The sequence below is a fragment of the Schistocerca piceifrons genome, chromosome X (assembly GCF_021461385.2).
Source record: "Schistocerca piceifrons isolate TAMUIC-IGC-003096 chromosome X, iqSchPice1.1, whole genome shotgun sequence".
Lineage (NCBI taxonomy): Eukaryota > Metazoa > Arthropoda > Insecta > Orthoptera > Acrididae > Schistocerca > Schistocerca piceifrons.
Genome location: NC_060149.1, coordinates 898,629,658 through 898,649,143, shown reverse-complemented (window position 1 = coordinate 898,649,143; position 19,486 = coordinate 898,629,658). Strand labels below are relative to the sequence as shown.

The window sequence follows — 19,486 nt, the reverse complement described above, 5'->3', positions numbered from 1 at the left end:
ATGATGAACTTGCAGTGGATCGAAAACATGTTCATGGTTGAATAAATCGTAAAAAAGCGACTGGCTGCATATTTATTACCAGATAAACGCCAATTTTCTAGTTCTTCACTGAAAACTGAGAGTAAATGGACGGTGCTTAACATAGAAAACAATTAAATTTATCGTAAGTAAGTTGGGCTTATTGTTATCGAGCTTATAAGCTTATATAGGATGGCCAGAAAGAGCCTGAAAAGCTTGTAAAGGTGTTGCAGAGTAGGTTGTGCTGAGAAATAATTGTTAAGAAAAAATGCAGAACGTTGCGCCTTACCGAGTTAATTAGCATTGAAGTTAGTTAATGAGGCCGCTGCACGGGCAAATTCAAGCGGCCCGCCAGAGACGGAGTCGCCGAACGTGTTCTTCGTTCGGTTTCCTAAAACCGAACTAGAGAGCGATACAGAAACTGGTTATGGGGCGGTAGTAAGGGTTGAACTCCGCAGTCACCTACGCTATGAGAACAACTGACATAGATTGTATCAGGCAGACCGCTGGAATTCGGGCGTGCGACGATCTGAGTGGCTACCTTTAATGATAATTAACTCGGAAACGACGCAACGTATTGAATTTTTTTCTTAACTGTTATTTCTCAGCACAACCTACCCTGAAACACTCTTATAAGCTTCTCAGAATGTTTCTGACGACCTTGAATAGCTGAAAACTAAGTCGAACCATCGAGTTTCACATCAGTTCGGTCTCAGACAAAATTTGGTCGCTGTTCTTGGCGCATGATGTTCGAATAATATCTCAGCTTTAAACGACACTCTGCGTCGTTATCACAGTGCCCTTTTACATCTGATATTCGCCCGGTATACATCATGGTGCCTCCATGGAGAAACCAAGAATTTTGTGTACAGTACAAAGATTATGTCAACGTTTTCGATGGGTCAGTGCCGCCGATCTCTAGTAAGAAACTACTCATATTTCTATGTAACTTCTCAGCACCACGCTCCCACTTTCATGCAACACTGAGGATGTAGCTAATGTCCCGGTTAAAGTTGTTGGTGGACGTTCTGAAAGAGACGGCTTCCTTGATGATAAAGTCCCAGTAGATCGATACAGGGGACAATATTTTTGTATCACCGAACGCAGTCTAAGCCTGAATATGAGAGTACTCTCGAAACCACTGATTTGACCAAATTTCGATAGTTAATGTAGCCTGTTACGACAATTAGGCTCCTGGGGGAAAACATGATCCATTAATGTCGTCGCTGAAAGCTTTTTTACCCAATCCATGTCTCCCTGTTTCTCTTTTTTTCGCTTTGTCACTAACAACGTCCATGACCCACACTCAAAAATGAGAATGTGGCTCTTTCATTAAGGTAAGATTTGAATTCGGGAGGAGAAGACATCAAGTCCGTTACGTTTTCTGTAATTTCGCTTCTCCGGAACTTATTTACTCCCCCATTACTGCCCATATGAGCTGCTCCCCCGTCTACCATGTGGAAATATAACTTATCTTCATCGTTGATAATCAGCAGGCGCCACAATGACAACTCGTACCCGTCTGTAACACCCCCGTGGTTCACAACCTAATGGTAACTACCCCCTGACGGGTAAAATGAAATTTGGGGGCGGAGGGTGGGGGTAAGAGTTAAACGATTCGATTCTGTTTCAGTAACGACGCTAAATTATTTCCGGAAGATCATTACTATTAACACAATTTTGTGAGACCCTAATATTGATTATATAAGTTATCAATAATTATTTTCTCTCAATTAGCAGCATTAATGCTGTGGACGTTACATGATCCTCATATACTCCACCACTACACACATGTTGTGCTTTGTCCCGTACATCGCTGATGATGTACGTGAGACATATACGTAACAAACGCTAAGTATCTCAAGAAAATGTCTTCTCCAAGTTGTAGACAGTAACTGCAGTAGTCCAGAAATTGCTTCGTTACTCACTCCGAGACAGGTAAATGAATTAAGTGACAGCACGACACAGCAGTAACTACATAATGGCTACTATAGTGCTGTACACAGCATTATTATTATTATTACTGAAGTAGTTAGACAAAAGACCAGTTTCTATCAGTTATAAGTAAGGAGTGCAGCAATCAAGTGATTTACAAACAGTAAGTATAGTGCAAACATATGAACCTGTTTGATTTTAAGTGGGGTTGCAGTGTGAAGGTCAAGCAAGTACTGCAGTGGAGGGGAGTAATGTAGGGGATGAACGTTGCGTAACAAGTGTCTACCTTCACTGTGGATAATTAGCTTGCGATGCAGCATCAATTCCTTCGTCATTCATTCTAACACACACACACACACACACACACACACACACAAAATATATAGTTCATCTTTCATCATTTTAAAAATAAAAATTTTCCAAGAACATTTCTGCATTCTATAGTTTAGTTAGGTGCTAAAGTTGGTCATAACGTGGGGAGGGGGGGGGGGGGATGGTGGGAGTACTAGCTAGTGTCTAATTGCACTCAGAGGTAATGGTTTAATACATGTTGGGAACCACTGCATTGTACCTTTGGTGGTTCCAAAGCCCTCATTGAAGAGGTTCTAAGGCTTACAGTTTATAAACAAATCCGTAGCAATCTCGCTATGATACCGGTGCAATAATACAAGGCCCTGTTAAAAAGTTCGGTAAATGACATCATAAAACAATGAAAAAAGAAGACAGAAAAAATACCTTTCTTTTCATTCAGGGGTATTCCATTGGCCATACTATACGTATGTAAACATCTATAAAGCTACTGCTACGTCAGCTAATGACGCTTTTGTGTCCACAACGTCACACATTCATGTACAGTATATCAGTCTAGATGTGATTCTCACAAATGTGTCCTGCAAAACATGGCTGTTGATTTGTTTCCTTCCAATATAAATAACAGCAACACATCCCACCCTCTGTCATAATGGCTCGGAGAACAGGTGGTTGTCAACCAAATTGCAGTTTCCTTCAGTGTTGCCTTCTGCTTGCCACCCAAATCGCAAACAGAACTAGCGCTTACACAGATCTTTGATGGATTACATTAGCACTCTCATTACGAATTATCCGGTTCTTCAGTATCAGTCTCGGAAGTAGTTATCGATTTTGTGTCGGCATGTGTCCCTCGACGATTTTTTTCTCGTTATGTTAGTGGACCCCAACGCGTTTCATTATTGACTTTATTTATACATTTTCGAAATAACTAGTAATATAAATCTTAGTTCAACAAACTAGAAAAAATAGGGATGACAAAAATACGTTGTAATGAAATGAAAATAATCCTATCGTTTACTCTAGGAATAGTACGGAAGATTCTTCATTTATTACCATTAAAATGTGTGTGAACAGAAAATAGCAATTTCAGATCTCGAAATTACTAAAAATTATACAGCTACGGAATTTACGTAACGGTGAACAAACGCGCTAGAGAAATGTGCGATTCATTTCTGGTTATTTCTAAGACCACTAATTTCGACTGAGTCTTAGTTCTTCAAAACTGGCGATTTTGTAAATTATATATTTATGTTGTCACAAATCTCAAGAATTTGCCTACTAAAATCCACAATCGTTCTGATCCTGCTTTCTTTTTCAATTTAATTTCCCGAATCGAAATGACGCGCCCGTAAAAGGTTCCCTCGTAATCGAGAGGATAGGAAATTGATTATCTGTATCAATATCAGACGTTGCTAATGCACACTTATTTCGTAGTGCTATTCTCGCTGGTAGCTGGTTCAAAACCTGGTAAAATTTTCGGCGCCAGTATTTGGACGGCAATACGAAGAGAGTTTGCGGCGGGAAGAAAGTGACAGACAAATTTTGCACCAGTGGTCTGCATGAAATTCCACACCTCCCTGTAGTGCCTGATGCAGTGGAGGCATACGCTGCTATTGACGGTGAGCCATACGTCGGATAGAGATATTAATTGGGCCGCGCTCTTCGTGTTATTCGCGATTAACAGGTTATGTGTAGGCACCGGTTTTCACCCTTTCTCTTCTGCCTCTCATCGTCATCAACAACACGAACACGACTCTGTAACTGTACACTTAGTCGTCACAGTCAGAACTTCATAGATATTTTCAAGACATAACTCACACACTTCGCGAAAGAAAGCTGCAGTTGTGCAGGAAGAATGGAAACTTTCCCAGTCAGGAGGATGAACCTACCCCTGGGTGCCTCCCAGCCAGCAATACCGTATGACAGGTAGGAGCGGATTCCCGATTTAGGATCGTCGTCAGCCATGTTTAATACTGAAGCTTTTCATTAGACAGCTTTTCATTAGACAGTCGCATCCTCGCTCTTCAACAAACCACGACGCTAATAATCTGTATATCGGCGTACATGGAAACTGTAACTATTAACAAATCTTAATTCTCGAGACGAGCATATGGTATATTCCTAGACTGCGTTTGAGCAGCGACATTACATGCTGTTTATTCGTGCTGAACATGTCAACAATTTTATCAAATTTACTATGTTTTGAATCTTAAATACTGTTTGTGAAATAGTTGTGTTATGGTCACCAGTCTTCAAAGTGTGCCAGCTCTCGTAAGCGAACTGTCAAAGAAGAACATTTGTTCTAATAATATCATAAGAGACATGACTTTCAGTTTAACAAAATGTTCGACGATGTTAGACCTCGAGTAGGTAGTATATTTATGTTAACTGAACACAATTATATTTCCTACTTCTCGCAATTTTTGAAGCATTGATTGGCAAATACCACTGCGGCGCTGTGGTTAGTAAAATGCTTCTGATGTAGAAATGTTTTTGGGACTAATGTAGTCATTTCAATAAGAAGCAATCCTCGTGTCTAAACTTTTTCCGTAATATTTCGAAAGGACTTATGGAAGCCGTACCAATGATTTTCATCTCTGCCTTCGCTAACGTTTAGGACTTCACCGTAACCGTGGCAAGGGGCCCTTACAAGGTATTGTTACCAGGCCCAGGTGGTGCATCGTTCTTTACGAGTTGTTACTCCTCCCTCTCCTTGTTCATCAAACATTTCTCTTTGAGAAAATAATAATGCCAACAAGATAACAATGACACTTTATCCAATGAAAACAACTAAGCAGATTGTTCATCACGCATCCTAAGGTGGCTGAAGCATCTCACAGGTCAAATTGTATAATTTTGAACTTACAGGGGCCCTAAGATGCTACGAAAGCAGTTTTTTTCCAGGTCTGTCTTATCAGTCTCGACCTTAGCAATAGGTGTACATAATTTTTGATGATTTGTATCACCATCCGGTAATCGACGATGGGACGACATGCGCCTTCTTTCTTTCTTTCTTTCTGTCAGTCGAACTATGTGATCTTTCAGCATTTTCTCCACTTCAGCGTTAGTGTTTTACTTTTAATCTTACGTTCCGTCTGGCATCTTCATCAAACTATGTCACATATAATCCGCATTCAAGCAGCAGTCACAATAGCAGTCTCGTGAAACACTTCAAAATGAAAGCACCTTTATCAAGAATGCATCAAAGTATACACACAACAACAAATATAATTTTCAATTTACTATGAATTTAATGTTACTAACAGTACATTTCATTTCATCATGACCCTTAATCTGCCTGCGACAAAGGCCTTTTCATCCCAAGTGTTGTAATAGCACATTTATTTCCGTTAGTGGATAAATTAAGATTTAAAGAGTCTAAAGATTCACATTTTCTTCGTGTATGGACTGCTTATGGATATGCTGAACTCTCATAAGAAAAAACTTTCTGTTGCAGGTCTCAAACTGCTTCCGGTTCTCAATGACCTACGGTGAGTAGATCAGTTTAATTATCTCATAATGAAGAATAAAAAAAATTGTGATGTATTAAGTAATGCAGCTCACCTGGTCTCACTCTGAAACAGTTTTACCAGCCGGTGGATAGCACTGTAGATAAAACAACATTGGACATTATTACATTCCCAAGGTATTGTCTACTATTACACAAACTCTAATTCTAAGTGTGTTGTCCTCTTGGGTGCACAACAAAACTCGAAAATAATTTAAAAATGGGTCCTGATAAATCACTGGTCAAAAATTCTTAATGTCATTACTCCCAATGTTCAAGAAAAGCGACGTACTAGATTAATATCTGATTAACGACAACATGCCGAGACAAAATATTACTGTGATCAGCAGCCATGGTGTATTGGACTTGCTTGTGAAATGAATGACACGAAGTTAAGGAAATAGCACTGATTCACTTGTCTGTCAGTGCATAGGAAAAATTTTTTCTGGCCCATAAATTGATACAGACATTAGGCAGTTCTCGTGGGAGGAAGAACACTCGACTATGTCCACGCAGATTGTGTTGTAATAAAACCTGTGTATTTTATGAAGGGCTCAAACGAAAAAACCAAAGACATGAGACAATACATCTGAAATGTAGCATCATATTTCATAACCCGTGAAAGAATTTCCAGAAAGCATTAGTCTGCTAAGAACCCTTCTATCTCGTCTTCGACAGCTTCACCATTATTTCCTCCAATAAAATGGGGTACGCTATAAATTTTGATACAGTATTTATATAGTAAATTTCCATAAGTTCTTCCCTTTGTAGTGACAGAATGGATATTTCGTTACGTTGAGTAACCTAATCTGTAAATGTCTTTCACTGATTACGACATATCTTCAGAATGAAAAAAACTTTTATCTGCAATCATCTCAACTTTAGAAAACAATTTTCGTGCGAAACGTAGGCTCTTCTGTTCAGACCAAAAATCATGCAAGTAACCGACACATGTGCATTGGCACTTATACGTACATATGGTGTGTATAGCATATCGAGTAGATAACGATTTAAAACATACGGACACGAATCGGTTCCTTGCTACAGTAATAAATATGTACACTATCTGATCAAAAGTATCCGAACACACCTACCTAATGCGGAATTGACCACTAGAAGTCGCGAGAGGCGTATCCACCCATATTAAAGAAGGCGGGGAGTATTGTGCTGTCACTACAGAAGCAGTAGCATCAGAAGTGATCGATCAGGAGAGTTCGGGGACCTCGACCTCGGACCGGGCATTGGACGTCACCTGCGTAACAAATCCATCAGAGACATGTAGACCATTCTAAAGCTGCTCAAGTCGGCTGTTGGTGGTGCGACTGTGAAGTGGAAATGCGAAAAAACGACCACAGTTAAATCAATGTCAGACAGACCTCACGTGCTGACGGAAAAGGACCATCGAGCACTGCGGAGGGTGGTTGTGAGATATTGCACGAATGAGCAGAAGGAATCACTCGTGAGTTGCAGAATGCTACCAGCAGTGCAGGCTGGACATTGACTATGCCACCTCCTCATACGCGATGCTTGGGATGGCTGTATAGAACGACACCATTGGACAGTGGATGGGAGGAAACGAGTGATTTGGATCATCGTATACGCTGTAGCAACCCAATGAGAGGGTTTGGGTTTGAATACCTGGAGAACATTACCTGCCATCGTGTATAGCACCAACAGTGAAGAACCGAGGAGTTGGTGTTACGGAATGGAGGTGTTTTCCGTGGTTAGATTGTGGTCCCCTTATTGCGCTTAAAGAAATGTTAAACATGGAGGGATACGAAACATTTCAGCACTGCGTACTTTGTTGCAGCACCTTGTCATACTGCAGTATCTGTATTGGAATCGTTTGTGGACAATCACATTTCTGAAATGGACTGGCCTGCCCAGAGCCCAACCTGAACCGCATGAAGTACCTTTGGGATGATCCAGAACGTAGACTTCGTTCCAGACCCAGCGTCCAACGTCACTAATTTGTATGGTTTCCATCCTGAAAAATGGGCTGTTATTCCTCCACAGACATTCAGATACCTAATTGAAAGTGACCCCAGTGGAGTTCAACCCGTCATAAAGGCAAAGGGTGCACACATTCTGTTGTAACCGCGACAGGAACGGTTGCAGGGTGGCCGCTAACGAAAACGCGGCGGGACCGAACGGGAGCTGCCTATGAACAAACAAGACGGACGGACGGGAATGGAAGGACAAGCACGACGACAGACAACCGAGCAAGACACCAAGATCGACAACAAACTATTAAGCAACGGGTTCACAAGAGACAACCTCACGAAATCAAAACAATGTCTACTCGTAAATGGAAAGTAAGTACACGCAACGTAAACATGATGTATGTAAGCGAAATATCAACCAACTCAATGCGAATACTAGACTGCCTCGCTTAGTGAGAGGCAGCCGCCTAAATATACGACACGGTATGTCGCTATTGGCCGCTGGGACCTCAAGTTAGGCTCGGGGCCAGGAGCGAGTGCAGCCACGGCTTACGGCGCGACTGCTGCAGAGACCTCTAGTGGTCATCGTGTTCCATGCCGTCTGGCGCGGATTCGAAACCTGCGGCGCTCGGTACCAGATTCCTCCCCCCCCCCCCCCCCCCCCCGAAACTTGCGCGTAGGGGCGAAAACACCCCAGACGGTGCCACGGTGGTCGACAGATGGGAGAAGACCAAGGCTCGGCAACTGCCATATTCGGGGAGGAAGGGACGTCCGAGGCGTCCGTGACGGTCGACCCAGAGGCCAAGGCGTCGGAAGGAGCCTCCGATCCACCTGAGGGTGGGAGAGCCAGCGGCAGGCTCGCGGGGAGGCAGCAACCGGGGGGCAGTGGCGGCGACGTGAGGACCACGTCTGTACCCCAAGGAGGTAGTGTAGGAGGAGGAGGCGGCGGCGGCGGCGGCGGCGGGAGTGCCACGGGGATACGTGGGCGGAGCTATGATGGTGGCGATCCAACCCTTTCGACGTCTGCACTGATGTCACACGCTACCCACGAGCCGCAACGATCAAGGTGGGCATCCAACCCGCCTTGCTCCCATACACGAGGGTCCACACGGCCGCGCCGGAGGCGTAACGCTGAGAGGGCCCACAGCGGGGGTGGGAGGGTGACGGCATCAGCAAATGGATCAGGGTCTGTGGCTGTCGCCCACGGAGTAGCTCCACCGGACAATGGGTGTCAATTGGCGTGGTGCGATATGTGCTCAAGAACAGGGCGAGGGCTGACGTGGTTGGAGATGTTTCGACCGCCTTAGTCAACTGCTGTTTAAATGTGCGGACAAGCCTCTCGACCGTGTCATTGGAGGAAGGGTGGAAGGCAGGCTACGGATATGTTTGATACCATTGGCCTGACAGAAGTCGTTGAAGGAGGATGCCGTGAATTGGAGGCCATTATCAGAGACCGATGTGTGAGGCAGGCCCTCAATGAAGAGAACCTGGGTCAGGGCCATGAGTGGGGCCTCTGTGGTGGTGAGTGCGATGCGGACGACATATGGTTATTTGGCGTAGGCATCAACGATAAGTAACCACATGGAGCCCAGAAACGGACCCTCGCAAAATCGAGATGGATACGATCCCAGGGCTGGCGAGGCACAGACCAGGGTGTGAATGACTGAGGGGGCTTCCCTGGTGACGTACACACACAGTGCACCCGTGGACCATGCAGTAAATATCGCCATCGATGCTGGGCTAATACACATGCTGGCGAGCTAAAACTTCCATGCGGGACCTACCCCAGTGCCTGCAGTGTAACAAACTGAGCACATGATTTTGAAAAGCTGGAGGGATGACCGCCTGATGGGCATCTGACTCCATAGCCAACAGAAGGACATCATCGACCACAGAGCGCCTGTGGGACTGGTGGCGCCAGGGGCTGAAGTCAGTCCGCATTCAGTGAGTAATATAGGAGGGCCAACTGTGGACCATGTAGCAGAGAACCTGTCGCAAGATAGGGTCTTGGAATGTAGCCATGGCAATGTGAGCATCCATAAGAGGCAAACCGTCCAGCGCATCCTGGTGGGCAGAATCAGTGTGAAAGCAGAGGACCTCCTATTGGTCAAACGCAGGATCAGGGCCTGCTGGGAGACGTGACAAAGCATCCACGTTAACATCGTAGGCCTTGGGCTTATACCGGATGGTGGAAGTGTAATTCCGTAAAAATAACGCTCAGCGCTGGAGACGTTGAGCTGTCTGCTCTGGAAGGTGAGAGTGGGGTCCAAAAAGTGTAACTAAGGGTTTATGGTCTGTCAGGAGGGTGAACTTGACCCCAAAGAGTTAGATGTGAAATTTTTGGACAACGAACACTATCACCAGGGCCTCCTTTTCAATCTGGGAGTAGTCCCATTGTGCTGGAGTTAACGTTTTAGATGCATAAGCGATGGGCTGTTCTGAACCATCGGTATTCCAATGTGCGAGGACTGCCCCAATGCCGTATGCCGACACATCAGCCGCCAAAACCAGGGGGCGGTCCGGAGAGAAGGGAGTAAGGCAAGGGGCGGACTTTAGCATCGTCTTTAAATGGAGAAAAGCCTGGTCACAGGCAGGAGTCGAATCAAAAGTCACCCCTTTGCGATGCCAGAGGCAGATTGGGGTAAGAACCTTAAGTAATAAGTAAATCTGCTCAAAAACACCTGGAGGTCGGATAAGCCCTTGGGACGAGGAAGGGCCTCAATGGCCGCGACATTGCGATCTAAAGGGCGAGTGCCATCTTTGCTAAGCCAGTGGCCTAAGTATTCCTTTTCCGGTTGCAAAAACAACACTTGTGCAGCTGACAGCGTAAAGCTGCAGACTGCAGAGCGTGAAGTAAGGAGCTGAGGTTGTGCAAATGTTCCTGGCAGGAGCGCCCGGTGACCAAGATGTCATCCAGATAATTCATGCAGGCTGGGATAGGCTGCGTAAGCTGCTCCAGGAAACGCTGGAAAATTGTTGGCGCTCAAGAGACTAAATGGAAGATGCTTGTATAATCCGAAAAGTGTGTTGATAATCATGATGTTCTGGGAATCGACATCCAAGGGTAACTGGTGGTATGCCTCAGCCAGGTCTATCTTAGAAAAGTACTGGCCCCCTGCAAGCTTGGCAAGAAGGCATTCCTGTCAGGGAATGAGATAAGTGTCTACTAAGGACTGAGCATTGACAGTAGCACCGAAGTCCCCACACAGCCAAAGAGACTTATTGGGTTTCCATACGATCACCAATGGTGTCGCCCAAGCACTGTATGTCACAGGCTCTAGGACGCCAGCAACCTGTAGCCGATCAAGTTCCTGCTTGACTGCTGGCTGTAAGGCCACTGGAATGGATCTGGCTCGGAAAAAGCGAGGCATCGCATCCAGCCGAAGTGTGATGTACGCCTGAAAACATGAAGCACACCCAAGATCCGTTGCAAACAATGATGCAAAAGCCGAGCACAGATCGTCCAAGTCCTGAAAAGGAACAGCCGTGGAAATGACCTTAACTTCATCAGAAATTGAAAAGCCACAGCTAAAACGCATCCAGGCCAAAAATATTCGAAGCCGACGGATGGTTGACGGCAAATAGGTTAAGCAGCTGGGGAACAGGTTTGTATGTCGCCTGGACGACCGACTGCCAACAAAGGGGAATGGAACCATCGCCGTAGGCGGCCAAACGCTGAGAGGGAGGTGACAACGCAGGGGAGCCCAGGCAGGTATATGTTACAATATTAATCATAGGGACGGTGGCCCCAGTGTCGACCTGGAAACTGACATCCTCAGTAAAAAGGCGGAGTGTGTGGAATAGCTTCTGTGCTGATGGGTCCTCCAGCTAGACGACCGATTGCAGAGCATACTGTATCCTGAGGCCCAGTAGGGGCAGGACGGGAGGGAGTCGAGCGACTATAACAAACAGATCAGATGTGGCCCTCCTTCCCACACAGCGTGCACGTTTTCCAGCGGTGGGGGCAATCAGCACGAGAGTGCGTGGTAAAGCGCTGTGGGCAAGATGGAAGCACGCCGCTCGACCGGCGACGAGGGGCGACCGGAGACTCTGAAGCTATAGAGACGTCGGACAATGAAGAGTCCCAATGGTGCTGGCCTGTGAAGGCCAGGCCACGTCTACGTCGCGAGGGCGGAATCCCCAGAGACGCATCGATCGCCGCCACTTGCGGCAGTGCCGTGAGACGCTCGTTAGCCGCCTGAGCAATTTCAAATGAGTGGGCAATGCGGAGAATCTTTTCCAATGAGGGATTATCGAGTTTCAACGCTGCAGTGCGGACCTCAGGATCTGGAGCCAGCTGAACCACCACATCCCGGATCAGGGAGTCCACATACGAAGCCATACACTGACGATTGGTGCATGTAAAATCGCATCGATGGCTGAGACCCTCCAAGTCTGTGACCTAGGAACGATATGATTGACCAGGCTGTTTAAGGCACTGGTGGAACTCCATCCGAGAGGCGACCACATCGAAGCGCTGCGAATAATAGTGTGTCAGCAAAAGGAATATCCCCTGAAAAGATAGAGCCACAGGATTGGACAAGGGTGCCAACTTGTGAAGAAGAAAGAATGTGTCTGGGAAGGCCCAAGACAAAAACAACGATCGCTGCAAGAGGTCATCCGTGAATTGAAAACCTGTGAAGTGTTGTTTCAGCCGATGTTTCCCAGTCTTCTTTAACGTCGTTAAATGGTGGGAACGACGGCGAAAGTGGGAAAGCATCGGACACCCGAGGACTCGGAAGCTGTTGTGGTCATGTGTCCCGGGCATCGACTTTGTCCATTAGCAACCGCATCGACTTTTGTAAGATGCCTAACTGGAGCTGCTGCTGCTGCAGTTGTTCCAGAAGACAGACCAACTTAGCCTCCATGCTAACAACTACCAACGTTTACCTCATCGCCAAAATGTTGTATCCGCGACGGGAACGGTCGCGGGACCGAACGGGAGCGGGCTGTGAAGAAACAAGACGGACGAACGGGAATGGAAGAACAAGCATGATGACAGACAACCGAGCAAGACACCAAGATCAACAACAAAGTATTAAGCAACGGGGTCACAAGAGATAACCTCACGAAATCAAAACAACGTCCACTCATAAACAGGCAGTAAGCACACGCAATGCAAACATGATGTCTGTAAGCGAGATATGAACCAACTCAATGCGAATACCAGACTGCCTCGCTGAGTTTTTTTTTTTCTTTCTTTATTGTGATTTCATTCCCCGGCCCCATATGGGCAGGGGAGGGCTGTCAGCAGCACAATCCGCCGCTCTTCAGCCGAGTGACATGACAACTGAAACAAGAATAAAATAATACATACATAAGGAGGTAAAAAAAGGGGAACATAAAACAGAGTAAGGGGAGAAAATGGAGGTAAAAATACACTGACATGTAGACGTTCATTGGGGACAGTTAAAAAAGTCACCAGAAAGTTAAAAAACACAGTTGGCGATTCTTAAAACACAGAGAAGACACTGGATGCGCATGCACAGGTTAAAAGTTGGCCACAGTATTAAAAACACTCCGAAACAACACACTTAAAACCCACTTGGAGCACACACAACGAAGAATAAAACTACCAGGTGGGACCTGCCAAGGGAAAGGTCAGAGAGGATGGAAAAGGAGGGGAGAGCAGGGGGCAGCTGGGGAAGCGGCGGGATGAAGAGAGGAGGGGCAACCGTGGGTTCACGGAGAGGCAGGAGACACATGGGGCGGGAGAGGAAAAGGGAAGACAGGGCAGGAGGGAGTGCAGAGACACTGAAAGAAGGCACAAGAGATGGAGGGGGAGTAGGAGGGGAATCCGCTCAGAAGAAGGGAGGGGGAGGAGAGGGAGCCCAGAGGAGGAGGCAGGAAGAGGGGGTTAGAGTTGGTAGGAAGGATAGATGTCAGGGCGAAGCTCATCATCCGGGAGTGGTAGACGGTGGAAGTTGTGTTGGGCAAGGAGATGGAGGGTGTGGAGATGGAGAGAGGGAGGGACACAACAGTAAAGGCGCGGCAACTGGTTGGGAGTGGAGAGGAAGGGAGACACCAGGGGGTGAGGGGGATCAAGGCGGCGGACAATATATAGTGTGCGGATGTGTTCAAGAAAAAGGAGAAGGTGGGGGAAGGGGATGAGGTCATAGAGGATGCGCGTGGGGGACGGAAGGCGGACGCGGAAGGCGAGGCGGAGTGCATGGCGTTCGAGGATTTGGAGGGTGTTATAGAACCGGGGAGGGGCGGAAATCCAAGCGATGCTGGCATAACAAAGGATGGGGCGGATCATGGATTTGTAGGTGTGGAGGATGGTGGAAGGATGCAGACCCCATGTCCGGCCGGACAGGAGTTTCAGGAGGCGGAGGCGGTTGTGAGCTTTGTTTTGGATGGTAAGGAGATGGGGAGTCCAGGTGAGGTGGCGGTCGAGGGTGAGGCCAAGGTATTTGAGAGTAGGAGTGAGGTGGATAGGACGGCCATAAATGGTGAGGGAGAAATCATGGAGGCGGAAGGAGCGGGTGGTGCGGCCTATGATGATCGCCTGTTTGCTGAGTGAGAGGCAGCCACCTAAATACACAACAGGGTGTGTCGCTATTGGCCGCTGGGACGACGTGCTCCACAGTGGCGCCCTCAAGCTAGGCTCGGGGCCAGGAGCGCGCGCAGCCACGGCTAACGGCGCGACTGCTGCAGAGACCTCTAGTGGTCATCGAGTTCCATGCCGTCTGGCGCGGATTCGAAACCCACGGCGCACGGTACCAGACATTCCATATTAATGTCCACTAATAGGGGTCCGGATACTTTTGATCAGATATTCATTAACAACATGATCCTCACTCCGACTTTTCATAGTTAAAGATACGATGCTAAGTCAAAATGACTCTCGCGTTCACTAAATTTGCAACCAACGAAGCATTGTAGTAACATCCAGTGCTGAGGTTCTCATGCAACCTACCGTATGCACGCTTCGCATTACACATCCGATGTCTCTTTTTCCATTGCTGACACGCACCCTGTTTCCCTGCAACAACAGTATTTATCGTGGGAAACTGTTACTACATGAATTAGTTGGCTATGGATGTAATTAAAACTTGCAGTATTATCCAGTTATATAACGACAAAATATCAGCAACCGTCGAAGACTAGCAAGTAACTCTTAATACAGAGAAATGCAAAGTTATGCAGTTCACGAAGTTCGAATGCATTATATCGTTTAACTATAATATGATCAGCATTAGTCATGTCATACAGATACGTGGTCGTAACAATGTGTAGAGATCAGAAGTTCAACGGTCATGTAGGCTCAGTTGTGGGTAAAGCAAATGTCGGGTTATGATTCGTTGCTAGTATAAGGGGAACTTCAGTTTGTCTACAATAGAAATTGTTAACAAATAATTGCATGGTGCATACCTGGATAGTGTTCACGTGTATGGGACCCATATTATGTCTAACGAGATGGAGACATAGGTAGTGTACAAAGAGGAACGGTGCGAATGTTCAGAGTATTGTTTGACTGGCGGAAAAGTATAAGAGAGACATTAAGAAGACTCTCCAGTGTCCCATCCTCGCACAATGGTCCTCCAGAACTCCGTTATCAGGAGGTGCTGTAATGAATTCATAACTGAATTTGTGACCTGTTGGGTAAATAAATATGTCATGTAGCACGTAACTAAGGGAAAGCCTTTCTACTTCACGCAACACCGGCAAGTTTCGTGACACTGTAACCACTTACTTATTGAACCAGCTTCACAGCTGGCCTCACGAGGCTGAGGGAGTTTCGCTCCATCCGTTTCCCCAACAGAGAAGTTCGAACCGGTCACAGGCAATCAGGCACGGGACTTGAGCGTCGGTAACCAACAAGCCGAGCCTCTGTAGCACTAAGACACACATAAACGCTTTATTTAACAAGAGAGTCTCGGTTATGCCTTGCGACGGAAGAGGACGTTTCACTCTGGAAGATTTATTGAAGGAACTTCGACAATCAGTGTTAGATAGTGACATGCTCCAAGATAAGTTTCACGATAAATGTTATTACGTTGAACATTGCACACACTTATTTACAAAATGTACCCTTATATGTCTACATGCTGACCATTTATAGGTTCGTAATCGACTGTTTACTTGCGTTCAAACATACCTACAGAATATAAGGAGCAGTCAAGGTGAAGAAATTTTTAATCCGTATTTAAAAACTCTACTGCCGTCGATCAGATATTCCACGGCCGTGAGTGGATTGTCAAACAGTTTTAAAATGTTTGATGATTAACCCGCTCTTTATGTTGGTCTATGTTAACGATCGCGATTTGAATATAAAAAAAAGAAACATTTTCCTGATCTGCAGCTTCATGTTACACATTTCATCAGAAACTGGTTTTTGTATTCTCAGGTAACAACTGACTTTCGCAACCACAGGTAAAACGATGTGAGAGTTACAGAGATATTAGTTATACGGATACAGAGGGTTTACAAAACAAAGTATTAACGTTAATTGATTTTTTTCGTCAGTGCTTGGCAGAACATGAGTTTTGTGGAACATAGGGAAGTGTTTCCTATTTAATATGAAGAAAGCATTACTTTCTTAAAATTACAAGCGGAAACGTTACATTTTTAAATGAATAATAAAATTGGTGTTACTATAGGAACCTAACATACGCATAAATGAAACTTAATTTAACAGACGGAGAAAACGGGAATTGCATGTGTTCATTTAAAATTCACCTAACATTTTGACATTTGAGGATTTCCGTTTCAACCTTTTATTTGAATCAATAGCCATAATTATTATTTTTGCCGATGAGACAAATATTGTTGCTATGCAAGTCATAAAAACGGATGCTGAGTAAACAGTAAATGACGCTTTCGTTATAGTTGTTAACCGGTGTCACACAAATTTCTTAGCTTGAAACTTTGAAAAAATATTCACTATATACTGCAGCACTGACAAAACTTATCCGCTTATGATAAATGTGGTGTACCAAGAATACGTAATAATCGAGGTAGAAACCTATCAGTTCACAGTTTCACATATTGACTAAAACACGACCGTCTTACGGATTTATTTATCTTTTCTTTAACTGGCTTTCGGGACGTGCCCATACAGCCACCTCATCAATGGAAGACATAACAGCGTGTTTCGACAATTCAGAACGTTCATTAGGGACAAGCAGTTCAAAATGGCTCTGAGCACTATGGGACTTAACATGTGTGGTCATCAGTCCCCTAGAACTTAGAACTACTTAAACCTAACTAACCTAAGGACATCACACACTTCCATGGCCGAGGCAGGATTCGAACCTGCGGCCGTAACGGTCACGCGGTTCCAGACTGAAGCGCCCAGAACCGCACGGCCACACCGGCCGGCTGACAAGCAGTTCCCCGGTACGAAGTTACATAGGCGTAGACTTTGTCATGTGACTGTATACAGGCCATTTTCGTGTCGTTTACGACGGTACAGCCCAACGGCCTTCCCGCAGTGGTAACACCGGTTCCCGTCAGTTAAGTGGTGTCGGGCTTTGGTGGGTGATCGTCCGGATGTGTCGAGAAGTGGGCTGCACCAATGTGCGGTTTGTAGGGGGGGATGGGGGGGATTTCCCCCCCCCCCCTCTGCATCAGACCATCCCCTCCTCTGGTTTTAGTTTATGCATCCCAACCTGGGATGTTTATTTCCCACGCACTGGAGTAAAACTTAACATATAATTTAAATTTGTGGAGCCGAACACTGAAAGTTTTTAATAAGTCTTACTATTAATACTATTCATATGTTTCAGTTTTCTATCATCAGAATAAGTACAACTTTTCACAAATGTGCCTCTACTTTTTGAATTCCCCTCGTATATCTGTAGATGATTTTGTAAATAAGCTTTACCTATAATGTACTTTTAAAGATGTAACAATGGATGGCTTTTCTCATAGTGCTTACGCGTCAATAGTGAGTTTCGGCATTAACATCTATTTATAAATAGCTGTTTAACCATGCGTAACGCCACGGTCCAAGCTAGTAACATATGTAATTCTACTAACCCTCTAAGACATCCCCCTCCCCCACTGGTAAAAGCACAAATCGCACCCTGGGCTGCACTCAGCCCTTGTGAGGCCAAATGAGGAACTACTTGATTGAGGAATAGCGACTCCGGTCACGAGAACTGCCAATGGCCGGGAGAGCGCTGTGCTAACCACATGACTCTCCAAATCCGCATCCAGTGGCGCCTATCGGCTGAGGATAACGCGCCAGTCGGTCGGTACCGTAGGGCCTCCCGAGGCCTGTTCGGACGGAGTTAAGTTATTTTTTATGACAGTACGAAGATAAAGACAACGCAACACCCAGTCCCCAAGCAGGGAAAGTATCCGACAAGCCGGGAATAGAACCCAGTTCCCTACGGTTAGCTGCGCTAACCCCGCAGCTACAGGGGCAGGCTCTCACAAACATCCATTCCAGTAGTTGTTAATATTAACCAATAAATCTCAGTGCATTTATACACTGATGATTTCGCATGTTTGTTAAAAAAACTGTCTGAATATGGAATATTAAGAAGTACAACTTTACAAGAGTTGAAATTCTGTCTACTGAATCTAACTTTGGTACAAAAAAGGAAAGAAATGCACAGCAGTAAAACGCTTTGACAATCTACCCATAGAAATGAAATGTCAGAGATAAAAAAGGTGTATTTGGATGTAGACAGATGTTATTTAGCCTCAACATCTTTTCCTGAACGGTATATGAACTGATTAAAAGTAGGAAGGTAGGTACATATCCGTAAATTGCCAGCACGCTGCCTTGTAAGTGTGTACACTCATGAGCAATGGAATTACAGATAGCTGCTGTATAGAGGAGAGAGAGTGCTCTTGTCACTACGGTGAATGAAATGGTTCGACATGTCACGTGAATAATGTACCAGGCGAAATAACATTCGTCAGCACAGTGATGGTTTCTTAGAATTACTTCTGGAGGAGACCGAGTTGATACCGTAACACGTAATGAATATTAGATCACTTTATTATTACATGAACAAGACGAAATACTTAACTTTGACAAAAAAATAGAATTGTAAAGCCACAGAAGGCTACCGTGAACTGTCAAAAGTAAGCATAGACTACGGTACTTTTGGTCAGTTAAGATCGTAATCGCATTAGCTGTATGTTTGGCGTATTGCATACCTATATGGCGTTACCTCATTTCAAGCACTTTGTTTGCGTATGCAGGCAGTGTCTTACTAGGTTTCCCTGGAAACCGGTATCCATGAACCAGCTAGAAATTGAGTGAGGATATATCAAGGACCATATAATCTGCGGAACATTTTTGTTCTGCATAGTTATTCTCCTGTCTGTTACTTGAATATAAGCAGTATTTACAGCAAAATTGACATTGTCAGTATTTAATTTAAGTTTTTTTCAAAATTTGTTGATTTGTAATTTGAAATAGATGAGTGTTGTAGTAAAAATAAAATAACTACACAAATTTCTCATATAGCCCCAGAAAACGCAATTTACTCAAAGATAAAGAAGGTACAACTAAAAAACAAAATGTAAAATTAAAACATATCAAACAACGCTTCAATACCTCATCGAGCTTACATAAAATATGATTCTGTTACTGGTAAACAACCCTCGCATTTATCAGTAATTACAAGAAACTCTTGTCTTAGATCATGATGATGAACCTTCTATTGAGGACAAATGGTTCAAATGGCTCTGAGCACTATGGGACTTAACGTCTGAGGCCATCAGTCCCCTAGAACTTAGAACTACTTAAACCTAACTAACCTAAGGACATCACACACATCCATGCCCGAGGCAGGATTCGAATCTGCGA

The 19,486-nt window shown here is 45.0% G+C and overlaps 1 protein-coding gene across 1 annotated transcript in view; it reads left to right on the top strand.

Annotated features, from left to right (window-relative positions):
- The window catches only part of LOC124721206, a 1,098,625-nt gene that overhangs the window by 840,812 nt on the left and 238,327 nt on the right, over positions 1–19,486 (top strand). The window contains exon 6 of the mRNA XM_047246056.1: positions 5,720–5,753. Coding sequence (XP_047102012.1) covers positions 5,720–5,753 — 34 coding nt within the window. The remainder of the gene's footprint in view (positions 1–5,719; positions 5,754–19,486) is intronic.